Source organism: Hippocampus bargibanti, linkage group LG13 (genome assembly GCF_051943395.1).
Source record: "Hippocampus bargibanti isolate YZ-2025 linkage group LG13, ASM5194339v1, whole genome shotgun sequence".
Classification (NCBI taxonomy): Eukaryota; Metazoa; Chordata; class Actinopteri; order Syngnathiformes; family Syngnathidae; genus Hippocampus; species Hippocampus bargibanti.
Window position 1 is genome coordinate 12,267,675 of NC_142746.1, and position 21,383 is coordinate 12,289,057.

The 21,383-nt window shown below is 42.3% G+C and overlaps 1 protein-coding gene across 2 annotated transcripts in view; it reads right to left on the minus strand.

Annotated features, from left to right (window-relative positions):
• Positions 1 to 20,707, minus strand: part of LOC148889341 (A-type potassium channel modulatory protein KCNIP2) — an 89,713-nt gene extending 69,006 nt beyond the window's left edge. For both annotated transcript variants that reach the window (XM_089011847.1, XM_089011848.1), the window contains exon 1: positions 20,450 to 20,707. In XM_089011847.1, the coding sequence (XP_088867973.1) occupies positions 20,450 to 20,519 (70 nt within the window). In that variant the 5' untranslated portion in view covers positions 20,520 to 20,707. The remainder of the gene's footprint in view (positions 1 to 20,449) is intronic.
• Positions 20,708 to 21,383: the final 676 nt, after the last annotated feature.

Below are 21,383 nucleotides of genomic sequence, written 5' to 3' on the forward strand. Positions count from 1 at the left end.
TCTCCATAGTGTCAACGCGGAGAGACGAAGGAAAGTCGTTCTTTTTATTAAACAGGCGGTTGGCTGCGTCGCCAGCGCCTGTGGTGCTGCAGTCATTTGAAAGTTCGGCTGGGCGCAACATAAACAAAAACATTACCACCGGTGCCACAATTTAATAAATGCAGACTATAATGAATGTGATGGGGAAACTGTCAGTGTTGCAGCAGCTTCATTAAAGGACAACCGACGTCTCCGGACAAATTGTGTCCATAATTTGTGAAATGGCTTCAAATGACTTTTACTGAGCTTATTTTACAACGATTCCACCGCATATAGCTAGATTTTACGTTTTAAGACTCGTGCTGAATATTCCGGAAGTCTTGTTTTTGAGTTGGTGACGAGTCCTCACCCTACGTCACTAAAGGAACGCCCTTGACTTGCATCACCTCAATGCATTTTGCGGTACTTTGTTTGGTCTGAAAACTTCGTGTTGATCCGTGTTGATGGCAAAATTAGAGGGTAAACACATAAATAACGCAATGGTGAATCATTGTATGTTACACTGAGACAACTATTACATATTTGTTGAAAAAAATTCCAAATTGCAAAACAAAACTATTTTCAACGGCGCTCTGCCGCCATCTTCTGCATTTTCTGTGACACTACACATCAGTCTTGGGCAATCAAAACAACCCAGAAAACTTTCTTTAATCGATTGTAACATTTATACTTTCCTCTTCAGAACTATTTGAATCATATTCATAACTGGATGCGTAACAACAAAGCATATTCTCCGAATCTGAAGCCATTGTTTTGATTCTCGAGCAAGTCAAGACTTCTTGCCATGACTCCACGAACAAGGGGGCGGGACCTTCTAAAACTGGCCACTTCCGGTTTCAAATTGAAGTACTTTTTAGACACTTTAAGTCATTTTTATTGGTGTTTTGCATTTGAATAAAAATATCATACTGCGTGTTTTGGGTATTTTAGATGCTATAAAACGTTTGTCTGATGTCAGTTAGGAAAAAAACGAGACGTCGGTTGTCCTTTAAATGAGCTGTTCTATGCTCATTTTGCCATGTGCGTGTATGCATTTGCCCTGACTGACTGCTAAGACCGGGGGTTTAGTTCATCTCTTGCTCAGTCAGCTGACCCTCAACAGGGTAACCAACATCCAAAATTAATGGATGAAAAATCTAAATTTAACGTTTTTCTGATGTCAGTTAGGAAACAAAAAAGTGACGTCGGTTCTCCTTTAAGTGAGAGTGTCAAGAAAGGTTGGTGGTATCAAGATTCTTACTTCAAATGGATGAAAAAGTTTTTTTTTTTTTTTTTTCTGGAGAGCAGGAAATGCAGGGAGAGAGAAAAGCAATGTTCTGGACAATTAAACAGTACAATTACATTATTACCGTAGATCTCCCGGAGTTAGCATGCCGGACTCACAACTGTGAACTTTGGGCTTCAGATCTCACCCGTACTCTTATAAAGAAGCTCATGAGAGTAACTCAGGACAGTGCGAATGCAACTGTGGGCGATTGTTTGTGTATATGCGGCGATTGTTTGGCACTGAAACTACGAATATTTAGAGAATTGAGTGCATGATCAATTAGCTCACTAAGTACAAGAAAATGTACTGTTTTTTAAACAACAGCATCAATTAATGAATAATAGAAATGGATCGAATTATTTAAAAGGATATTGCTGAAAATAAAGACACCATTTTTTTTTACTCATTCACTGCCAGAAATGTGCAAAAATGTGTCCACCCCATTGGCAGGGTTTTTGTCATCGTCACTTGAATTCCAGGACGCACAGAATATTGAGTATTAGGACAACATAAACATTCAACACATTAAGAAATCTTAGACTCTCTTCTTTCATCAGAAAAAAAGTTATTCCTTAAATTTTATGGGTCTGGAGTCATATGAGCTTGAAATGAGGGTGGCTGTCCAAAATACAATGCAATACATACATATTGGTTTACATAGTGCTTTAACAACAGTTGAAGCTGGAACAAAGCGCTAACATGGAAAAAAAGGGGGAATGCTGCCCCCTTGCGGAAGGGAAAAAACATTGTCAGAGGTCTGGCCAACGCTTTATCGGTGCCCAAGGAAGAAAAAAAACAAACCTGAACTAATTCGGGAATGGTGCTTTACGTCATATTTTTAATTCTCGAATACATTTGTGAATGGCAGTGAATGAGTTTAGAAACATGATATATAATATAATATGGAATCCCTTCCCTGCATCACAATATAGTTCAGGGTCCACAATTTTTAACCCTTATATTTTCCATTGACAGCAACCCTCTCCTCTCGTGCTCCACATGCCGACGCAGAGACAAGTGACATCCATCAACTCCGGCATTGTCTTTAATCCCCAGGCACTGAACGCATGCCACTTTGAATCAGACACCGACCTTCTTTTCACCGAAACGTGCAGTGTGACAGCAGATAAATGGGACCGCCGACTTATTGCATGCAAATGTCGATGACGAATACCCTTTCACCTACTTGCCTGCACTGGAGAAAAAATGCAATTCACCGCGACCCCGTGGGGTTAAGTGCTATTGAAAATGGATGGTGGGCAGTACTCATAGTCGACACCTTGAGGCTTACTAAAGGCGAAATGTTACCCTCTCATTTTGCAGGTGCTTAGACAACGTTACAGCAAGAATTTAGAAACCTTTGCGACAGAGGCTCATCTTTCAGCTATGACATCGGGTGGGCCTGTGCACTCTCGCTCAAAAGTCTTGGCACTTTATTGTGGCCGTCAGATCCCATCGAAAGACATTAGATAGAAAATGAACCAGCATAATTGGCTCATGGAGACAGAGGGGCAAACCTCGAGCGAAGTCCAAAGAGAAAAAAAAACACGTTAGTAATCCTGATGGTTCATTACGCTTTCAGTTTAGAGGCCTGGTGAGTGAGCAGGCGAGGGAACCGGCCAGCCAAAATAAGTCAAACATTTCTGTTGCGACGGAGTCGCGCGCAAGTTGTCGCGAGTGCTTTGTCGCACACGCAAAGCATAATTGTTATGAGTGTGTGGGAAGTGTACCCAATCACTTCAAAATATTATGATGGGGAGGGCCGAGCGGGGACGAGTAACACACACCACAAAGCAAAGCTGGAGGCAGCTGGCAGACGGCGATAAGACAAATGGGTGGCCATGGGGAAAGGGATGAGGAGAAAGGAAGGTGTTTACCTAAGAAATGTCACACTTTTATATGCCGTGTGGGGGGGGGGGGGGTGGGGGTTCGAGATGAGCCTCACGTGTGCGTGAATGATGCACACACTTTGGAAAAAAACTTTTAAAGGGTTCTCCCGTTTTTCTGAACAGCAATAGGCACAAACTATTTTGAATCTGGCCCACATCCACGCAGGCCTATGCCAAATTTCCCAGGCTGCAATTATCTACTCAATCAAAATACGGGCATGGAAAGTTTGACCTGTGACAAATTTCATCAGGTCAAGTAGGATCTCATTTACATTTTGTTCCCTTGTAACCCAACAGGATGTAAAATTCTGAAAATAAATTATCTTTCTGATAATTATTTTAAGCCTGAGGAAAATATACTGTACATACGTTTTGACACACCTGTGGTCTGTCAAGGTTATATGTGATGCATTAAACTTACAAGACATGCACCATACAAAAGCCAAAACAAATCCATCTCGGGCACAGAACAGCTACCGTATTTTCCCGGTGTATAAGGCGCACAGGAGTATAAGGCGCACCCCCAATGAATGAAAAGAAAAATTCAAAATATAATATCTATATTTTTTCCAAATATGATGTATGAATATATATAATTTCCCAAATATAATATATATAAAATTTTCCCAAATATAATATATAAATATATATAATTTTTCCAAATATAGTGGGCAATCGGTTTACGAACACCTTGCCTTATGAATTTTTCAGTTTACAAACGTTAAATTTATGAAAATTAAACCTTGGAATATGCACTACTTTTCGGGATACACATGCAGCACTGCCCCACCATGGCTGGCGGAGTAATCTTCGGCGGAAGAACACCAAAGCAAAGCCGGCCTACATTTCCACACCCCCTTTCTCTGAGTGCACACGTCGATACTCTTCACTGATTTTTTTACAGACACTTTTGCTGTTATGGGACCGAAAAAGACCCCACCACAGGCTCGTCCTCAGCCGAAGAAGACACAAAACAAAATTACAGTCGAGGAGAAGAAGGAGATCATTGAGAAACACGAACGAGGTGTGCGTTTGTCTGATTTAACAGCCCAGTACCAATATGCTAAGTTGCGTGTGTTGTGAAAGGTATTTCCGTGCTGTCAAAGCAACGGTCTGGGGCAATAGAAGAGGTTGACAAACATCTGTTAATTTGGATTAACGAAAAGCAGCTAGCCGGCGACAGCGTGAATAAAGCAATTATATCCGAGAAAGCACGGCTAATTCACTCTGATATCGTCATGCGGCAACCTGGAAGTTCACCGTTTATCGATACAAGGGATCATTCCGCGAAATGGTGAAAGAAGAAGGCTACGTTCCTCAGCAAGTATTTAATGCAGATGAGACCTGCCTTTTTTGGAAAAAGATGCCTAACCGGACTTATACTCATAACACAGGAAAAGAAGTCTGAACCCCATTCCTACAAGCCATCAATGACCATCACAAAGGTAAATAAAACAACTTTATTTTACTGTACAGTTTATTTCTTTAATTACAGTCCTTATGGAATGTGACTCCTTTCAAACAGCAATTCTCTCCGACCTGCCACTCCATTCCATCAAGCCATTAACGACCATCACAAAGGTAAATAAAACGACTTTATTATACGGTGCAGTGTATTTCGTTCATTACAATACAATAGCACATTTATTATACATAGAATAATGTATATTGTTTGTAGTTTTAAGCCTTATTTAGTTGAAAAGTATATTTTATGGAGATCTGGGAATAGATTATTCTCATTTTAATGGTTTCCTATGGGAAATTAATTTTAGGAGACACACTTTTCACGTTACACACTGTCTGGGAACCAATTAAGTGTGTAAGCCAAGGTCCCACTGTAAGATATAGAAATATCTTCCCAAATCGGTTGGTGGCTGCTAACTGTTGTTGCTGATACCTGTTGTATGAGGTGCATAAGGCGCAGAGACATCTCTTGAAGAAACTCAAGACGTTTGGGTGTGCCTTATACACCGGAAAATACGGTACATGTCTATATAACCATTTGAAAAAAACAATATACAGTAAAGTCTCGTTATATCGATATCGGATATATCGATAGTCCCGGTTATATCGATACTATTTCTATGCACGCACGGAGAAAATTACATGCAAACAGGGTCGGATATATCGATAGTCCCGGTTATATCGATATTTTTTCGGACTCCCTTGAATATCGATATAACGAGACTTTACTGTATATAGTAAAGTAAAATAAATGAATTACAGGGGTGGAAAAAATTTGACACTTCTACACATGGCATCGGGTGCGAACTTTTTACTTGTGATGAATCTCAAATGTAGATCAAATTTCCATTCTTGCAAGTGATAAAGTCTTGGCGAGCACCCTTCTAATTCAACAGTTTCAGGCTGACTCATGCGGAAATGTCTGTCATTTTCGCACACAACACCATTTAATTAAGGAAGGAGGAAGCCATGCATAAAGTTCAACCCAAGTTAAGATTGACCCGTCACTGGCCTGAATCGCTTTTACTTTCACGTCGATTCTCGCACGTTGTGTTCATTGCTGTCATCTACGAAGCGTCTTAAAAAGGTCACCTCAAGTGCGTGCGCGGAGGATGCAGCTCAAATGCATTTGGCCTCATAAATGCTGATGAAGGATTTTGGAAGTTCTTTTTTTGTCTTTGAAAAAATGAGCCAAAGAGAATCAATGTGTTCACGTGCTGTAGCAGTGCGGTAGTACCTTAAATTTGAATGCCCAAAAAGGGGCAAGGACATGTGCGAAAAGGTATTGGCACCGCCCTACCCACTCTCGAGGACGTGGAAAATCCGACTGGACCCTTCGCACCCTGCCCACCAAGGTGCTGGTCAGCTACTCCCCTCAGGCAGGCGCTACCGATCCATGCGCATCAAATCCAGCAGGCATTTGAACAGCTTCTTCCTCCAAGCCATTAACTCTTTGAACAGTAGCCCAAATGGAACTGTATAGTGCCTCTTTGCCATTTTTTGATGATGATACTAGTGCAGCGTGTTCGACCGGAAACAAATTCCTTGTGTGTTCTACATACTTGGCAATAAAGATGATTCTGATTCTGAATGCAGAGTGACATGTGCTAGAAAATGCCCGACCTAAACATGTCCAAAAAAAATCCTACTTTTTTTTGTTTTCGTGATAATTTGAACAATTTATTCCAATAAAAAAGTCCATGAAGGAAAGCGTGACCAGCCTGAAGATATTTTGATTGAATCCTGGTACCTCTGTATCTTAAACTCTAGGTTGTGACCTCAGTCCAAATGCCACATGAAAAAAGCGCCAGCTCAAATGTATGTCGTAGGGGAGCCACACCCCCAACGTTGCACACGTACCTCTTGTGACACACACAAAAAAGGTTGTTTAGGCTAAAGGCTGATAGAGCGGAAAGGATTATTGTCATAGCTTCTCCGCCGTCGCCATCACAAAGCAGACTGCACATTCAGCAGAGAAGAAATCGAGTGCAATGGTAAAGTCCGAGTGCAAGGGTGGATTTCAAGGCGAGTGGCTGGGCGCAGAGACAACAGCGAGCTCCTCAAATCCTCCAGTGTTGAACTTTGTAGTATTGTACGAAACCGGCTTTATAATATTTTTCCGAGGCCAAAGCAATTCCAGTTAGCTGACAACACAGAAAAGCAATGAATTCATAATCACATTCTCTCAAATCTCTTAGAGTGGAAGCTCCAAAGTTCAATTCAGGTCAAACTTCCATTCAGTCATACATTGAAACATTTCTTCCCAATGGGGAAAAATTGCAATGGCAACATTGCAACTACTGTAAAATCTGAACATTCATAAAAATCTGAACTTCTGTTAACATTGAATTATTTCTTGGAATTGCTATGAAATGTGGTAATGCAGTCCCATACTCCAATGCCATTTCTGACAAGATGGTACAATTCCCAACCAATTTAATGCATGACCCTAAAAGGGTTTGGAAATTCTCTTGTGCACGAGTCAGCCATTAAAAGTAAAGCAAATCACCGATCATAGCCTGTTAAGAGTGAAGCAGGCCGGTCTTGATTCTTCCATTCTATCTTTAGAACGACTGTCGAGCTAAAAGTGAAGCAAGGAGGGGAGAAATACAGACATGGAGGAACCAATTTTTCTCGTCTTGAGCAACCAAGTCGACGTTGGGAAAGAGATGTGCACACACTCTTACACTTTGCAGTCTGTTCTCTCTGTGCCACACATGCATAACCACAAAAGCAATCCATTCATGCTTCATCTTGGCAATTGTCTTGCTTAAAAAAATTGTAGCTGGGAAATAAGCATGCAGATAAAGCCGCATCCATCTGAAGTGAGACACAGAATCTTAGTGAGGGGTCAAATGCGCCTACGTTCGTCCTCATTCGGGTTATGGAGTCATAAAATTATTTTTTTTTAATGGTTTTGCATCACGGTGTCCATTTATGTATTCATGGTTAAATAGGTAAACTCTCTCTCAGTCATTCACTCCCACTCCCACTCCCCCCTTCCGCCTCCCCCCTTCCACTCACTCACTCCCTCTCTTCTCCCTCTCTCGCTCCCTCTCTCATTAAAGTCCCTTTTATTTGACATCTTTTGTCGAGAGGAATTTGGGGCTTGTAAAATCGCTTAAAATCGCCTTCACATGAACTGAGCTGCAAACCAGCAAGCCAGGCAGGATTAAAATTGTCCATTTGTAAACCGTACCACTTTGTTGCACAAGATGACATGAGACTTGGGAACATCAGCAAAGAACAGATGATTAATAAGATGGTGGTGGTGTGGGCGGTATATTCCCTGTTCCTGGAAGCATTATGTCAACAACGTGCATGTGGACGGCTAACAAAGAGTTGCTTCAACGGGCTTTTCCACACACCTTCAGGCAATGACATGAGGTCCACCCAGACAATCTAATTAGCTACAACACGAGAGCTAACCTTCACCCACACCCATGTCCTATAGTTGGTGCTGATGGAACAATTGTTTCACAATTAGAAAAGATTAGAAAGATTCCTGGCTACAATTTGTGGGCTGGCTCCTGAAAAATGCTTTATTCCTCATTCCACAATGTGAGACAGAGCATGTACTAATCACAAGACGACGCAGCATGAGGCCATCAAACATTTGGCTCACCGCTCATCAAACAGCGATGAGCAAAAAGCTCGGGAGATACAAAAGAGGGCGAGTATGAGGTCATTTCATTTTTCATCCTCGAACCGACCTGCAGGAAAACATCTGAGCATATTAAAATGCCTCTAAGTACCGACGTGCTTGGCGGCGTTTAGGTCTGGCTGGCTGCCCTGCTCACATTAAACACAACGCTTGTTTGCTTTACAAATGCGAGAGAAGAAGAATAACCATTGCACTTCATTATATTGCGTGCATGTGCTGAACTGGATCACAGTTATGAGAAGAGCACCGGAACACCTCAAAGGTCACAAAGATGGTCGACTTTGACTTGATTTGGAACTGGACCAAGGGAAAAATGCAAACACCATCAATACTGTTCAGATTCCACTTTGTGTCTGTGCTGCATCTTTTTTTTTTTTTTTTTTTTTTCATAAAAAAAGGTTTCCAAATTGCAGACCTTCCACTGTATTTTCATGAAAAAACCATACAGCAAAACCTCTTGTTGTGATGAAGGTAAACTGAAGAGCTCCTTTTTATAAATACATCATCTTTAGGGATAAACAACAACACATAATTTTCCTATGGGACGCTCTGTGCTTCGCTTTACCAATTTGTGAGCACCCAAGCATCGAGAGCTGAAGGTGAAGCCATTATCTTTGCATCCATTTCCCGTAAATCACCTACCTGCACCTCAGGTCAGGTGAGGTCGCAGGGGAAATTGATACTGGCAGTGAGAAAAAGAGGGCGGGGAGGGGCTAAGGAAAATCCGCACATTTATTAACAAGCCAATGTCAACAACTAAAAAGACAAGCTGAATGACCTGTAAAGATCTTTGTAAAGGAGTGAAACAATGTACTGAAACATAAAACGTGTGTCGTTAATGTGACAGCAACTTGCATAGAACATTACTAGCAATGTCCGTTCCCTGCCAAAATACAACAAAGCCTCGTTCACTCATTTGCCTGCATGGGTGGGGGGGAGCAACAAGATCATATTTCAATTAAGACACGTAATCCTGGCCTCATTAATGATCATTAGTCCCTTAACAAATGTTTGTGTATGTACAAATCATCTCCAGTCGTCACAACAAACATGTTAGCATTACATGCAGAATGTTTATATTCTACTTTTGAGTTTGACGAAATTTGACGAAATTTTTCATGATTCAAATGGGAAACGGACAATAGTCACTTTACAATGTTATACTTGTTTTTTTTGTGTGTGTGTTTTTTAATCAGTCGCTGTATTTATCTGAAAGTTCTGAAATCAGACATTTGCAACAACAAAGTGCATGTATGACAGGCTGATCGAACACTCTAAATCAGGGGTGTCAAAGTCATTTTTTGCCACGGTCCACATTGTAGTTATGGTTTCCTCTCGAGGGCCGTTATTAATTTGGGGAACCCATTAGAATGTTTAAATCCCTTCAAATATTACATATAGAGCACACAGCAAATTAATGAATAACTCGTTTTCAAATCTGAAGTCAAGAATAATGACTTTTATTGTGGTTGACATCCAAAAATATGAAATTTTGGCTCCGACTTTAGCAATCATCATGGAATTTAACAAGTTTGATTTGCTTTCGCGGGCCGAAAAAAATGATGTGGCGGGCCGGATTTGGCTCGCGGGCCTTGACTTTGACACCTGTGCTCTAAATTGTCCTTTGGTGTTAATATGAGAGCAGATAGTTGGTGGTCTCTCTGTGCCCTGCGACTGGCTGGCAACCGATTCAGGGTGTCCCCCGCTTACTGCTGACCGGGATGGAATCCAGAGACCTCCGCGACCCTTGTGAGGATAAAGCCAGCATCTGTCAGGTAATGGAGCGGGTGGGGCTCAGGGATTTATGACTAGCATGAGCGCGCCTGAGAGTCACGACGTATTCACGGAGATCCTGATTGCCAGCGACTCCGAGTAAGATGAAGAGAGAACTAAATTAGTATTTTCCAAAAGTTTGACATCTTAATAAGCAGTGCAATTTGCAGATGTCCTCTGCGAGTAGATTAGATATGAAGCTTTTGACATCCTAATAAATTGCAGCCTAATTCCGAATATCCTCACCACAGTTCCAGAATGAACATAAATAGCAGTGCACATATTAGCCTGTCAACTTGGCATTGCACGATTTCCCTAAAGAAAGAAGCTTCAAGATTGTGTGCAACATCCAACGTCCTCAGCCTGCGACGCATTTCAGGACACCGGTAGAAGACAAATTGGGCCTGGCAATTGACTTTAATTCCATCACTCCTTTCCGCCTCCGTGTATGCAAACATTCGCATCCTCGTGTTGATTACTGGACTCCATCAACTCTCATAAAAGTCTAGTCTCAGGCCACAGCCCCAGGTGACGACCACTGATGGAAGATAGAGTGTGAGTGAAAGGACAACAACTGCAAGAAGAATGCAAAGGTTGCTGTATATGATGAGCCAATTGATTTAGGTGCATGTTCCGGTCCGCCCTGTGATCGACTGGCAATTTATTCCGTCTTTCGCCTGGAGTCAGGTGATGACGATTTGGCAGAGAGACACGGAAAAAAAAGAATTTTGTAAGAGATTTTGAAATGTACTTGCATGTGATATACAAAATCACAGCAGCAATCTTAGTCACGTAATGCAGTCGTCAAAAGGTAACTTCCCAAGTCATAACAAGCAAAACATTTTGAAAGAACTTCAAATCAAGAAAAAGAAGAGTCAAAACGTCAAAGAAAAATAAAGCCGCCTATCAACATCGCGACTTCAAATGTGGATTTATCACCACAAGTGATTAACACACACCAGTTCTCCTCTGTAAAATGCACCAACGGGCTCGCAAATCACAGTGGTAGCAACCCTGTAAACATTTTGTCGCTGCTTTCTAGGACGGGAGTGATTCTTTCTTCAGCTATTTGTCACCTTTTGACGTTACAACATCTGTGGAAAAATGCATCCCGTCAATGAAGATATTTTGCTTCAAAATGCAGATGTCATTGTAAGGTAGGTCAGCACACACCAATTAGACACAAAATGCAAAGAGGGATAATCTAACTTTGATATAGCCCCAAAAGCGGCTGTGTACCTCATTGTGTGGTCAGTGAGTCTATATTCCACATCCGCCAAAGTAACTTATTCAGTGTTCTTGAAGTTTCCTGCTCTTGCCAGCATGAATGTTGCGCTTAATCAATCTTGCTTGGTTTAAACTTTGAAATATCTGTGTAGCCTTGTGGGTATTTTACTTATTTATTTTTTGCCATGTTTAATCTCCACCACTTTCGTGGTCTCAAGGGGTCAAATTGCTTGGTGATTTTCCCCCCATGGAGACACACCACACACTACAGCTGGAGCAGTGATGGATGACAGGCTTGTTGCTTCAATTTTTCCAATCACATTTCATCTAAAATTGCTCTTCTGTATGGCTTTATCAACAAGAATGATTGATGTCAATATATATTTTTATTATTGTTTGTGTGACTGTAATCTGTATTGCTTGATTATCTCTATGGACTAATTTAAAAGATAATTTAAAAAAATTAAATGATAAAAATACATAACAGTAGAGTGCAATACGCTGACTGTACCATAATTTCTGAGCACCTGAAAGCGTTCGTTTTCCTCAAAAGCTGACCAATGTGGATTTTATATGGATTAATACCCAGGCCAGCGTGGGTTTTCTCCGGGTCCTCCGGTTTCCTCACACGTTCCAAATTGTCCCTCGGTGTGAGTGTGACGGGTTGTCTCTGTGTGGCCAGCGATTGGCGGGCAACCGATTCAGGGTGTCCCACGCCTACTGCCCGAAGACAGCTTCTGCACCTCCCGCAACCCTAATGAGGATTAAGCGGTCAGGAAAATGGATGAATGGATATTCTGATTTCTTCAATTTAAATGTTCTGTAAAGCACTCTGTCACCGCTGGATCAGTTGTGGAAAACTAAGAATAAAGCCACAGTATTGTATTGTATTCCCATTAGCTACCTCCATCTAAAGGATGCTTAATGCAACTACTATTATAACTTCTATTCTATGTGCCTTATAATGTATTTGAAGCTATGAAACTTAACTACCAGATTTTTTTTTGTTTTGATTGAGCAAAATCTTAGATTTTTCGCTTAAGTAAGTGGGTTTAAAACAGTTGTGGTAAACAAGGTCATACTGTAATTTATATATAAACTGAAAAGCATTGATTCACATCTGCACGTGCCTGTGTGCATGTGCGTATATATATATATATATATATATATATATATATATATACATACATACACACACAGTAAAGTCTCGTTATATCGATATCGGATATATCGATAGTCCCGGTTATATCAATAGTATTTCTATGCACGCACGGAGAAAATTACATGCAAACAGGGTCGGATATATCGTTAGTCCCGGTTATATCGATATTTTTTCGGACTCCCTTGAATATCGATATAACGAGACTTTACTGTATATATATATATATATATATATATATATATATATATATATATATATATAGTTGTCTAGACCTCATGTCGGAACCAGCTGACTGATTGTAAAAGTGACAGTCCTTGTGTGTGCATGCGTGCGCACTTCTTTTGAAGTGTGACAGGGCCAAACCCCGGGGTTCCTCTAATCACACACCCTAAATCTGTCGCTTCTCTGCTGTCAGTTACACCAGTGCTGTTACAGAGGAACATTCATTGTTTGCGCTCAATCTCCACAGCATGTTGTGAAACTGCATTTCACTAATACCTTTTGTATGCTTGAGAGTAGCTTGAAGAACAAAATATGCTGTAATATGTTTAAGAGTCCAATGTCAAAGAGGCAAATCATCCTGACATGACATTAATTGCAGACACACACACACACACACACACACACACACACACACGTGTTCACCTCCACTCCAGCTTCTCAAATGTGACACGTGCATCTGATGACAGAAGGACTTTCTCTTCTCTATTCCTCTTACTCACATTGAGTGGGTGTAAGCGGTGTCCTACATAGCTTCCAGCAGTAACATAGTTTGGCTGTTTACCAATCCCTCCTCCTCCACATACTGATGAGCGACTGCAAGTCTAATGGGAAAACGACTCCAAAGAGTTATTGGACAGAAAAGCATCTCTTAATGCAAATTCAATGTTGTGAGTGGCAGGATGAGAAAAGCCCTATGCCCCCTCCACCCCACCCCCAATGATATCAGGCTCAGTCATCCTCACAGACAGCATATGGCTGCCATGCGGATGATGAAAATGGGTGACAAGGCTGAAAACTTACATCCACTAACATCCACACAGTTTTTACACCCATTGAGATGGGAAGGTGGCACTCACTACTGCTATGTTTCTCAACCATTATTTAACCAGTATTCTGTCCAGTATATTGTCCAGTATATTTCACACAAAACTTTGTCACGACAAGCTGTGCCGCGTTCACGTCCACGTCAGGCCGAGACCTCTTTCCAGGTGGCTGTCCAGGGTGACACTAGGTGTCTGGCAGTGCGACATCCACGTTTAGCCACGCCTCGTCGAGTTTGAATTGCGTCACACGACGAGCCGTAACGTCCGTGTCCACGTCAGTCCGAGACCCCACTCACCGCTGGATCCTGCAGCTGCTAAGGACTGGTCTCATTTCCCCGGGGCCGGTCAGCTCACGTCCACGTTAGCCCATGCCGCGTCGAGTTTGAATTGCGTCACTCGACGAGCCGTAACGTCCACGTCCGGTCGACACCTGTTCCAATGCTGCCGTCCGGGGTGCCATTCTGCGCCTGGCAGTGCATCATCCAGTAAGGCCAAGTCCCATTCCCATCAGGCCGCCGCCCATCATATGCTGGAGAGGCAACAGTTGCCGTCTCAACCATTGTTCCCTGGCGAGTTGGACCTTTTGGGAGACTGTTGGGACTTCTGGAAGCAGTCCCTTGAAGGGGAGGTACTGTCACAATCTGGTTGGTGGCCAACGGGTGGCGCTGTCGGCCCCGCCTGCACCTGCACAGGTGCTGGTCGTCCTGATCAGTGGCAGTCTGCCACGTTCTGGTTGGCGACCTACGGGTAGGGCTGTCGGCCCCGCCCTGAGTTGCTCAGGTGTTGGTCGTCCTCATCAGTGGCAGTTAAAAGGACTCCCGGCACGACCATTGGGTGTCGGGTCATTGTATGCATTGTGCATATTGTATGCATTGTATGCCGTGCAGGTGTTTGTTTCATCTTGGCAGATTTTTTTTCTTGGTTTTTCTTTGATACTTTGTATTTTTCTGTTCAGATGATTTTGATCTTTTAGATTTTGTTCCTGTTGACTTTATTTTAATACAATTTATTAAATACAACCTGCTGCTCCCTCCTGCCTGCTTTTTGGGATCCACAACCGCCATCACCACCTTGCAAACCATGACAATAGAGGCGGAAGGAAAAACACGGCTCTTGACCAAAAGTTCAGTCAGGGGATAGACACACAGAAAATTTAGAAGCGAAAGCGGAATCCTGAAAGTAAAGACTGGGAAAGGGAAAAAGAATATTCATTGACTATGTTTATTGTTGTATTTTGTAGCGGAAACTAATATACATGTAGTTGAAATACATCACTGAGTGGTGCGCAGAACACAAACTACTTTTATTAAATCCGTATCATTAAATGACCCTCTGAGAAGGTCACCAAAAAAGCATTAGCACCTTTTTCAGGGCATATATTTTTCGATCCACTAATTAAAGTCTACATGTTGTGGCTGTTGAGTGTACATAAGCATTATATAATTGTATTTGAGAAGAAGGAGGCAGCGTGAGAGAGATGTGCAAAGGAGAGTAATTTAAAGTGCATCTCAAGTGGTGGCGTTGGGATAGGATTGCATAATTAGGGTGGCTGTCATTGGGATTATTTAGAAATATAGCGCCAGACGTTTTGGAGGAAGCTTGCCAAGGGAACTGTAGATGAGGCTATTATAGCAACATTATCTTTTCCACAAACAAACATCCTCACGGAGAGGCGTAAATATTTTAGGTGCCGGCAATACACAAGCAGGAATTATAGCGGTGCAACAAGAAGCTCATTATCACAAGACAATCAGCTAAAACATACTAACAGAGCGATAAATGTAGCTCAAGAACGAGAACAATGTCAAACAAGCAGCCATTCATTTTCTACACTTGTTCAGTAGTGTCCCATTTTAGTTTGCCATCCATGGGCATAGAGGACATACAGCACCAACCATTTGGACTCACATTTAGTTCTATCCTGTCACGATTTGCAAGGTGGTGGTGGACCCCCAAAAAAAGCAGGCTGGACGGAGCAGCATGGTGTATTTCAGAAATTGTATTAAATAAAGTCGGCAGGAACAAAATCTCAAACAACAAAGTCATCAGGACAAAAAAGTCCAAAGTAGCGAACAAAACCAGGAGTAAAACATGACGTGACAAAACAAATCTGACAGGATGAAACAAACGATTACCCGACACTGAATGGTCTTGCCGGGAGTCCTTTTGGTCTTGCCGGGAGCCTCTGACTTAAACGACCAACACCTGTGCAGCAGGAGACAGGGCCCTTGACTGCCACCCGTTGGTCGCAAACCGAAATGTGACACATCAGATTCACCAACAAAAACTGATGAAAAATGTATAACTAAAATTGAGGGAGGATGGAAACTACAATTTAAGAACTCCAAAGTCCTGATGGCACATTTAATCTGCTATTAGGAGCCCTTCTGCAACATAAGTGACAGGGTAACGACTTTGCCCTGGAAACAATTTGATTCAGAAACAGTCAAAGTATCATTCTAGCCAAGGGGCACCGAATGAGTCAGTGAGTCGGATGTGCATGACATCCATCATCACTCGGTTAAACGAACAGGAAGAACTTTTTAAACGCTGTGTATGTAAAAGTGTAAACACACGTGTGTGTGTGTGTGTGTGTGTGTGTGTGTGTGTGTGTGTGTGTGTGTGTGTGTGTGTGTGTGTGTGTGTGTGTGTGTGTGTGTGTGTGTGTGTGTGTGTGTGTGTGTGTGTGTATGAATAAAGTCATTCATTTGTGTCGGTGATATGATCCCTCTATGTGAGGTAGAAAAGGAGATTACCGCAGCGCACTTCTATAATTACCTCTCATCTCTCAGCTCCTGCTCTCCAACACAACAGGGTGCGTGATTCAGGCTACCGCACGCACAGCGGAAGGGTCCACGAGCACAAAGTAGCGGGCTGAGGGGGATTATTTCGAGAGGGTTACATTTCACTTGAACGTTGATTTGAGAACACCTACGCTGCCTTTAAGTAACACAGGTTAGCAAGAGAGCACAGACACACACACACTCACACACCCAAGCCGCTTGCAAGTGAGAATGACTCACCTGAAGCAACCCTTCCCACACAAAAACCCATTTAATAATCCATTCTCAAGTATTCTTGTGCTGTATAGCTTCTTGTGCGCGGGCAGGGGCTTTGACAGGAAAAAGCACCTGTCATAGCTTCAACATACATGCACAGTTTATTATGACATCCAAATGCAACAACAGGAGTAATCCTTTACATCTTCAAGACAGAGTCTTTGGTAAGTACACTATAATTGTCAGGATTTTGTTCGAGGAGTCACTGTAGTTCAAAGAATCCTGTCTGTCACACTTCAAAATTGACATTTAGCCAGGTGTCGTCATGGACACCTGACATGCTTTCGACACTCAAGTAACATTGAGTTGATAGGGTGAATTTTGATGATCCCCGACATAGCTTCGTCATCTTAATTAAAGTGCTGTTAGCAAGACTTGACATTTTACAACCCCCTGAACTAGAAACCAACGATGAACAAGTGGTGGTGCAAATAAAATAAAACAGCTGCAAATGTCGGACTGCCACGCTGACATTCTCCAACCTGCTCTCGTCTACTCTTAAGTCGATATATCCAGGACCAGAGTAACGCAAACTAGAAATATATGACCAATCTTTTTGTTTTTGGCACCCTGGTGTGATTTTTCTGGCCCTCTGGTGAACTGCAGCCAATTCAGCAACCATGAGGTATAAACAGCTACTTGAAAAGAGGCATTGTGAGTGAGACTATTTGGCACCGGTTTGATGTCCCGTGTACACCTGCAAAGGTGGATCAGTCCCCCCTCCCCTCCTCCCCTACACCAATTCTCTGTCAGAGACATCTACAGTATTTTAAAGGATACTTTGTCTCGAAGGAGCAAGGGGGAGCACAGCTGCTTGGGACTGCACGCCATCCTTCTGCAAGCCAGAAGTGCGTTCAGTCATGAGGTGGGAATGCTGCTGAGGCAGATGGCACTCAACAGCTCTCACATTAGCCGGCAGGGCTGAGAGCTATGACCTCAGGGGGCTGCAAGGGGAGAGTGGGGGGTATGGGGGTGCATTCCACAAGAGAGAAATGTGTGCCCACTGAGGAGATGAGGGAAGAACAGGTACGCTTACACTGCATGCCATTAAATGAGCCATGATGGGATTCCTCATCCCACGACTATTCATATTTCCCTCCAGTTCAACGTGCATAATGCATTGGAAAGAGGACATAGATGTATACCACTGAAGGTAATTGCGGTCACAAGCATTCACACCACTAGGACTGTCGCAAAAAGCAAATAAATAAATAAATAAATAAATTTGAAAAGCAATGAAAGCATCCATTCATCCATTTTGACACCACTTATCCTTAACTCATTCACTGTCAGACGATGTGCAAAAGTGTGGCCACTCCAGTGCCAGGGTTTTTGTCATTGTCACTTGAATTCCTGGACCTGCGGAATATTTAGTTTTAGGACTACATAAACATTTAATACAGAGATAGAAACCTTAGACTCTCTTGTTTAATCAGAAAAAAAGAGTTAATTCCTAAATTGTATGTGTCTGGAATTATGTGAGCATGAAATGAGGGTGGCTGTCCAAAATACAATGGAATACATACAGTGCATATTGATGTATACTGTATAGCGCTTTAACAACAGCTGAAGCTGAAACAAAGCACTAACATGGAAGAAAGGAAAATGTGACCCATTGTGGAAAAGAAAAAGCTTTGTCAGACGCCATGGCCAGCGCTTTATCGGCACCCAAGCATGAAAACCAAAACCCGAAGAAATTTGGGGATGACGCTCTACGTCATATTTTCAATTCCCGAATATGACAGTGAATGAGTTAATATGACTACGGGCAGTTGCTTAAGCCTACCCCAGCAGTCTTCTTCCTTGAACTAATTGCCAGTCAGTCGCATGGCACATAAAGAAACAAACAACCATTTACACCACTGGTGTCAAAGTCGAGACCTGGGGGCCAAATTTGGCCCACCATCTCATTTTTTGTCGGCCCGCGAAAGCAAATCAAACTTGTAAATTCAATGATGCTTGCTAAAGTCTGAACCTAAATTTCAAATTGTCAGATGTAAACCACAATTAAGTCATTATTTTTTACTTCAAATTACAAAACTAGTTCATTAATTTATTGTGCGGTCTATATATAATATGTGGAGGGGATTAAACATTCTAATGGTTTCCCCAAATTCATAACGGCCCCCGAGAGGAAACCATAACTACAATGTGACCCGTGGCAAAATGAGTTTGACACCCTTGATCTACCCCCGTCACTGAGTGGGAAGCGATCCTCCACTGCCCGAACATGTCAGGCCAGTGTATGACTCCATCCTCAGCGGCTCGCAATGAAGGGAAGGATACCGAAAGATCACACCATTTACTAATTTAGGACTTTCCAATCACATTTGGGACACAAGCACTTTCATGACAGATCATCAGACGTGCCCACAGGAAATTAACCAGTCTCACTGTATTGGTGAAAATCATTATTGATTTATCACAAACAATGCGCCTTTGGTCATTGATCTTTGCCAGTGATGTTCAGTGACAGGTGAAACAATGAAATGCCTTTCCACTTGATGTACAATGTACAATCGCGCTGTGTATCCACGTGCACATCCTTCACGCGGCATTTTGGTTTGATCGTGTCCTGAGAGAGTTTTGTAATATGAAATGTGCGCCTTGGCTCAATAAATGTTAGAAAGCAACACTAATCTACAATGGCAATGCTCTCAAATACTCCCAAACTACTTGCAGAAAACAGGATAATAAAACTGCACAAAACCTTAAGACAACGGCATTGCCAAAAAGTTTTTTTTCTTTCTAAAACAGCATTTTTCAGTACGTATTCACATCCAATTTCAGAGAGAATAACCATTTGTTTCATCCAAAAAGCTTCAGAGGATTAATGTATGTCAATCCATTGCGGAAAAAGCAATTCCAAGCATCTCATTAATTATCTCAGCGCAAATCAAAGCACGGTCCCATCCCGCATCCTTACCCCATGACTCAGCCTGGTCAGCACCAATCACAATTCAAATTCTTCACAGTACTCACAAACATGACACAAAAATACACATGCAATAGATTCAAGATGGTTTCATCATTCCGTCAATCCGGTTCAATACTTCTTCAATAACAGGGAAAACATTTTTTTGGGTGCATATATATTGCATTACCATAAACAGAGATAAACAGAGGCTCATTGGTTAAAACGACTGTCAGGTCAGCAAATCTGATGCAGTTAAAGGACTTGTCTCAGAAGGCTATCAAGTGTGAATTTGTTAGGACGTGCAAACTTGTGCCCCATCTATTCCGTTTGACACGCATTGGATCAATTACTGCATTTCAATAGTCATCCATATTGTGTTCTCTGTTTGATTGTAGTTATTCTGCATTTTTTTTGGTAATATTTTGGGGAAACATGCACCAATTAATTAGATTTACATTATTTCCTATGAGAGTAATTGCTGCAGATTCCGTTTTCAAAAGCTTCGTTGAATGAAACAATCAAAAGGTTGGTAATTTATAGCTTTAAGGACATTATGGACAAAGACATTTGGAAATTATATGTATATATACTGTATATGATTTTCACTAACAAGGAAACGTACATAAGTGCCCATTCCAAGCCACACACGAATCAATCAACCACTGAGTACTTTCTGCATAGACAAACAACAGGCATGAAAGAGTATTCAATTAATCAATGCTGGTGGCCAAGAACACGGGAGAAGACGCATACTCGCACGCCGGGACGGATTTGAACTTCCAACCTCTGTGTGATATTCAATCGGTCTCAAAGTCGCGACGTGTGAACTTGTGCAGCACAGACACGAACGATTAACCACTCCCTGGAGTTAATTAAGACTGAAACCATCTTGAATCTTTTGCACACGACACATGCGGTGACCCAAAGGCCGAAAGCACTCACCCGTCAGCGGGTCGTACGAGCCGTCCATCTCCCTGGAGTCAGTTAAGCTTTCACGGTTTTTGCTCTTCATTTTTTATGTCAATTTGTCTTCCTCCGAGCGCGCCGGAAAAAAGGAGAAAAACTGTTGGCTGGTCTCCCAACTGAGGTTGCTTGAAATTTCTGTTAAGACAATTGCCTGTAAACGAGCCGCATTTGTCGAGCCATGGGTCTTGGAAACGCGAGGCGCCCGATCCGCAGTCTTCTCCGCGTGCGTCTGAACGCCGAGCGAGCCGTGCGCGCGTCTGCGCCCGCCCTCGCCATTGTTACGCACGCCCCCATACCACGCACCCATCCACAGATGTGGATACACGGGCTCGAGGTGGACAAAAGGAGCCGGTCCCGCATCTTCTTATGAATTTATTTTTTAAAGAGGAGTGTCTCTTAGACAATGTTTATAAATAAATAGAAAATCTCATCTCATCTCATTTTCCATACCGCTTATTCCGCATTAGGGTCGCCGGGGTTGCTGGAGCCTATCTCAGCTGTCTTTGGGCACGAGGCGGGGGACACCCTGAATTGGTTGCCCGCCAATCACAGGGCACACAATGACATACGACAGTCACTCTCACACTCACACCTAGGGACAATTTGGAGTTGTCAATCTGCCTGCCATGCATGTTTTTGGAGTGTGGGAGGAAACTGGAGGACCCGGAGAAAACCCACGCGGGTCTGGGGAAAACATGCAAGCTCCTAAATAGAAAATACGTTATGAAAAAAATTTAATTGCGAGCATATTTCTACACTGACATCGCTTGACCAAATCAATAAAAAAGACTTCCTGTCGTGATAACTATTGCATCACAACATTTGATGATATGACAGTTTGAGCCTGTGTTGTTTTCATTTTTGGTCAGTGTCTTCGTCCACAAGTTAAAGCTGCCCTGGAATATTGTCA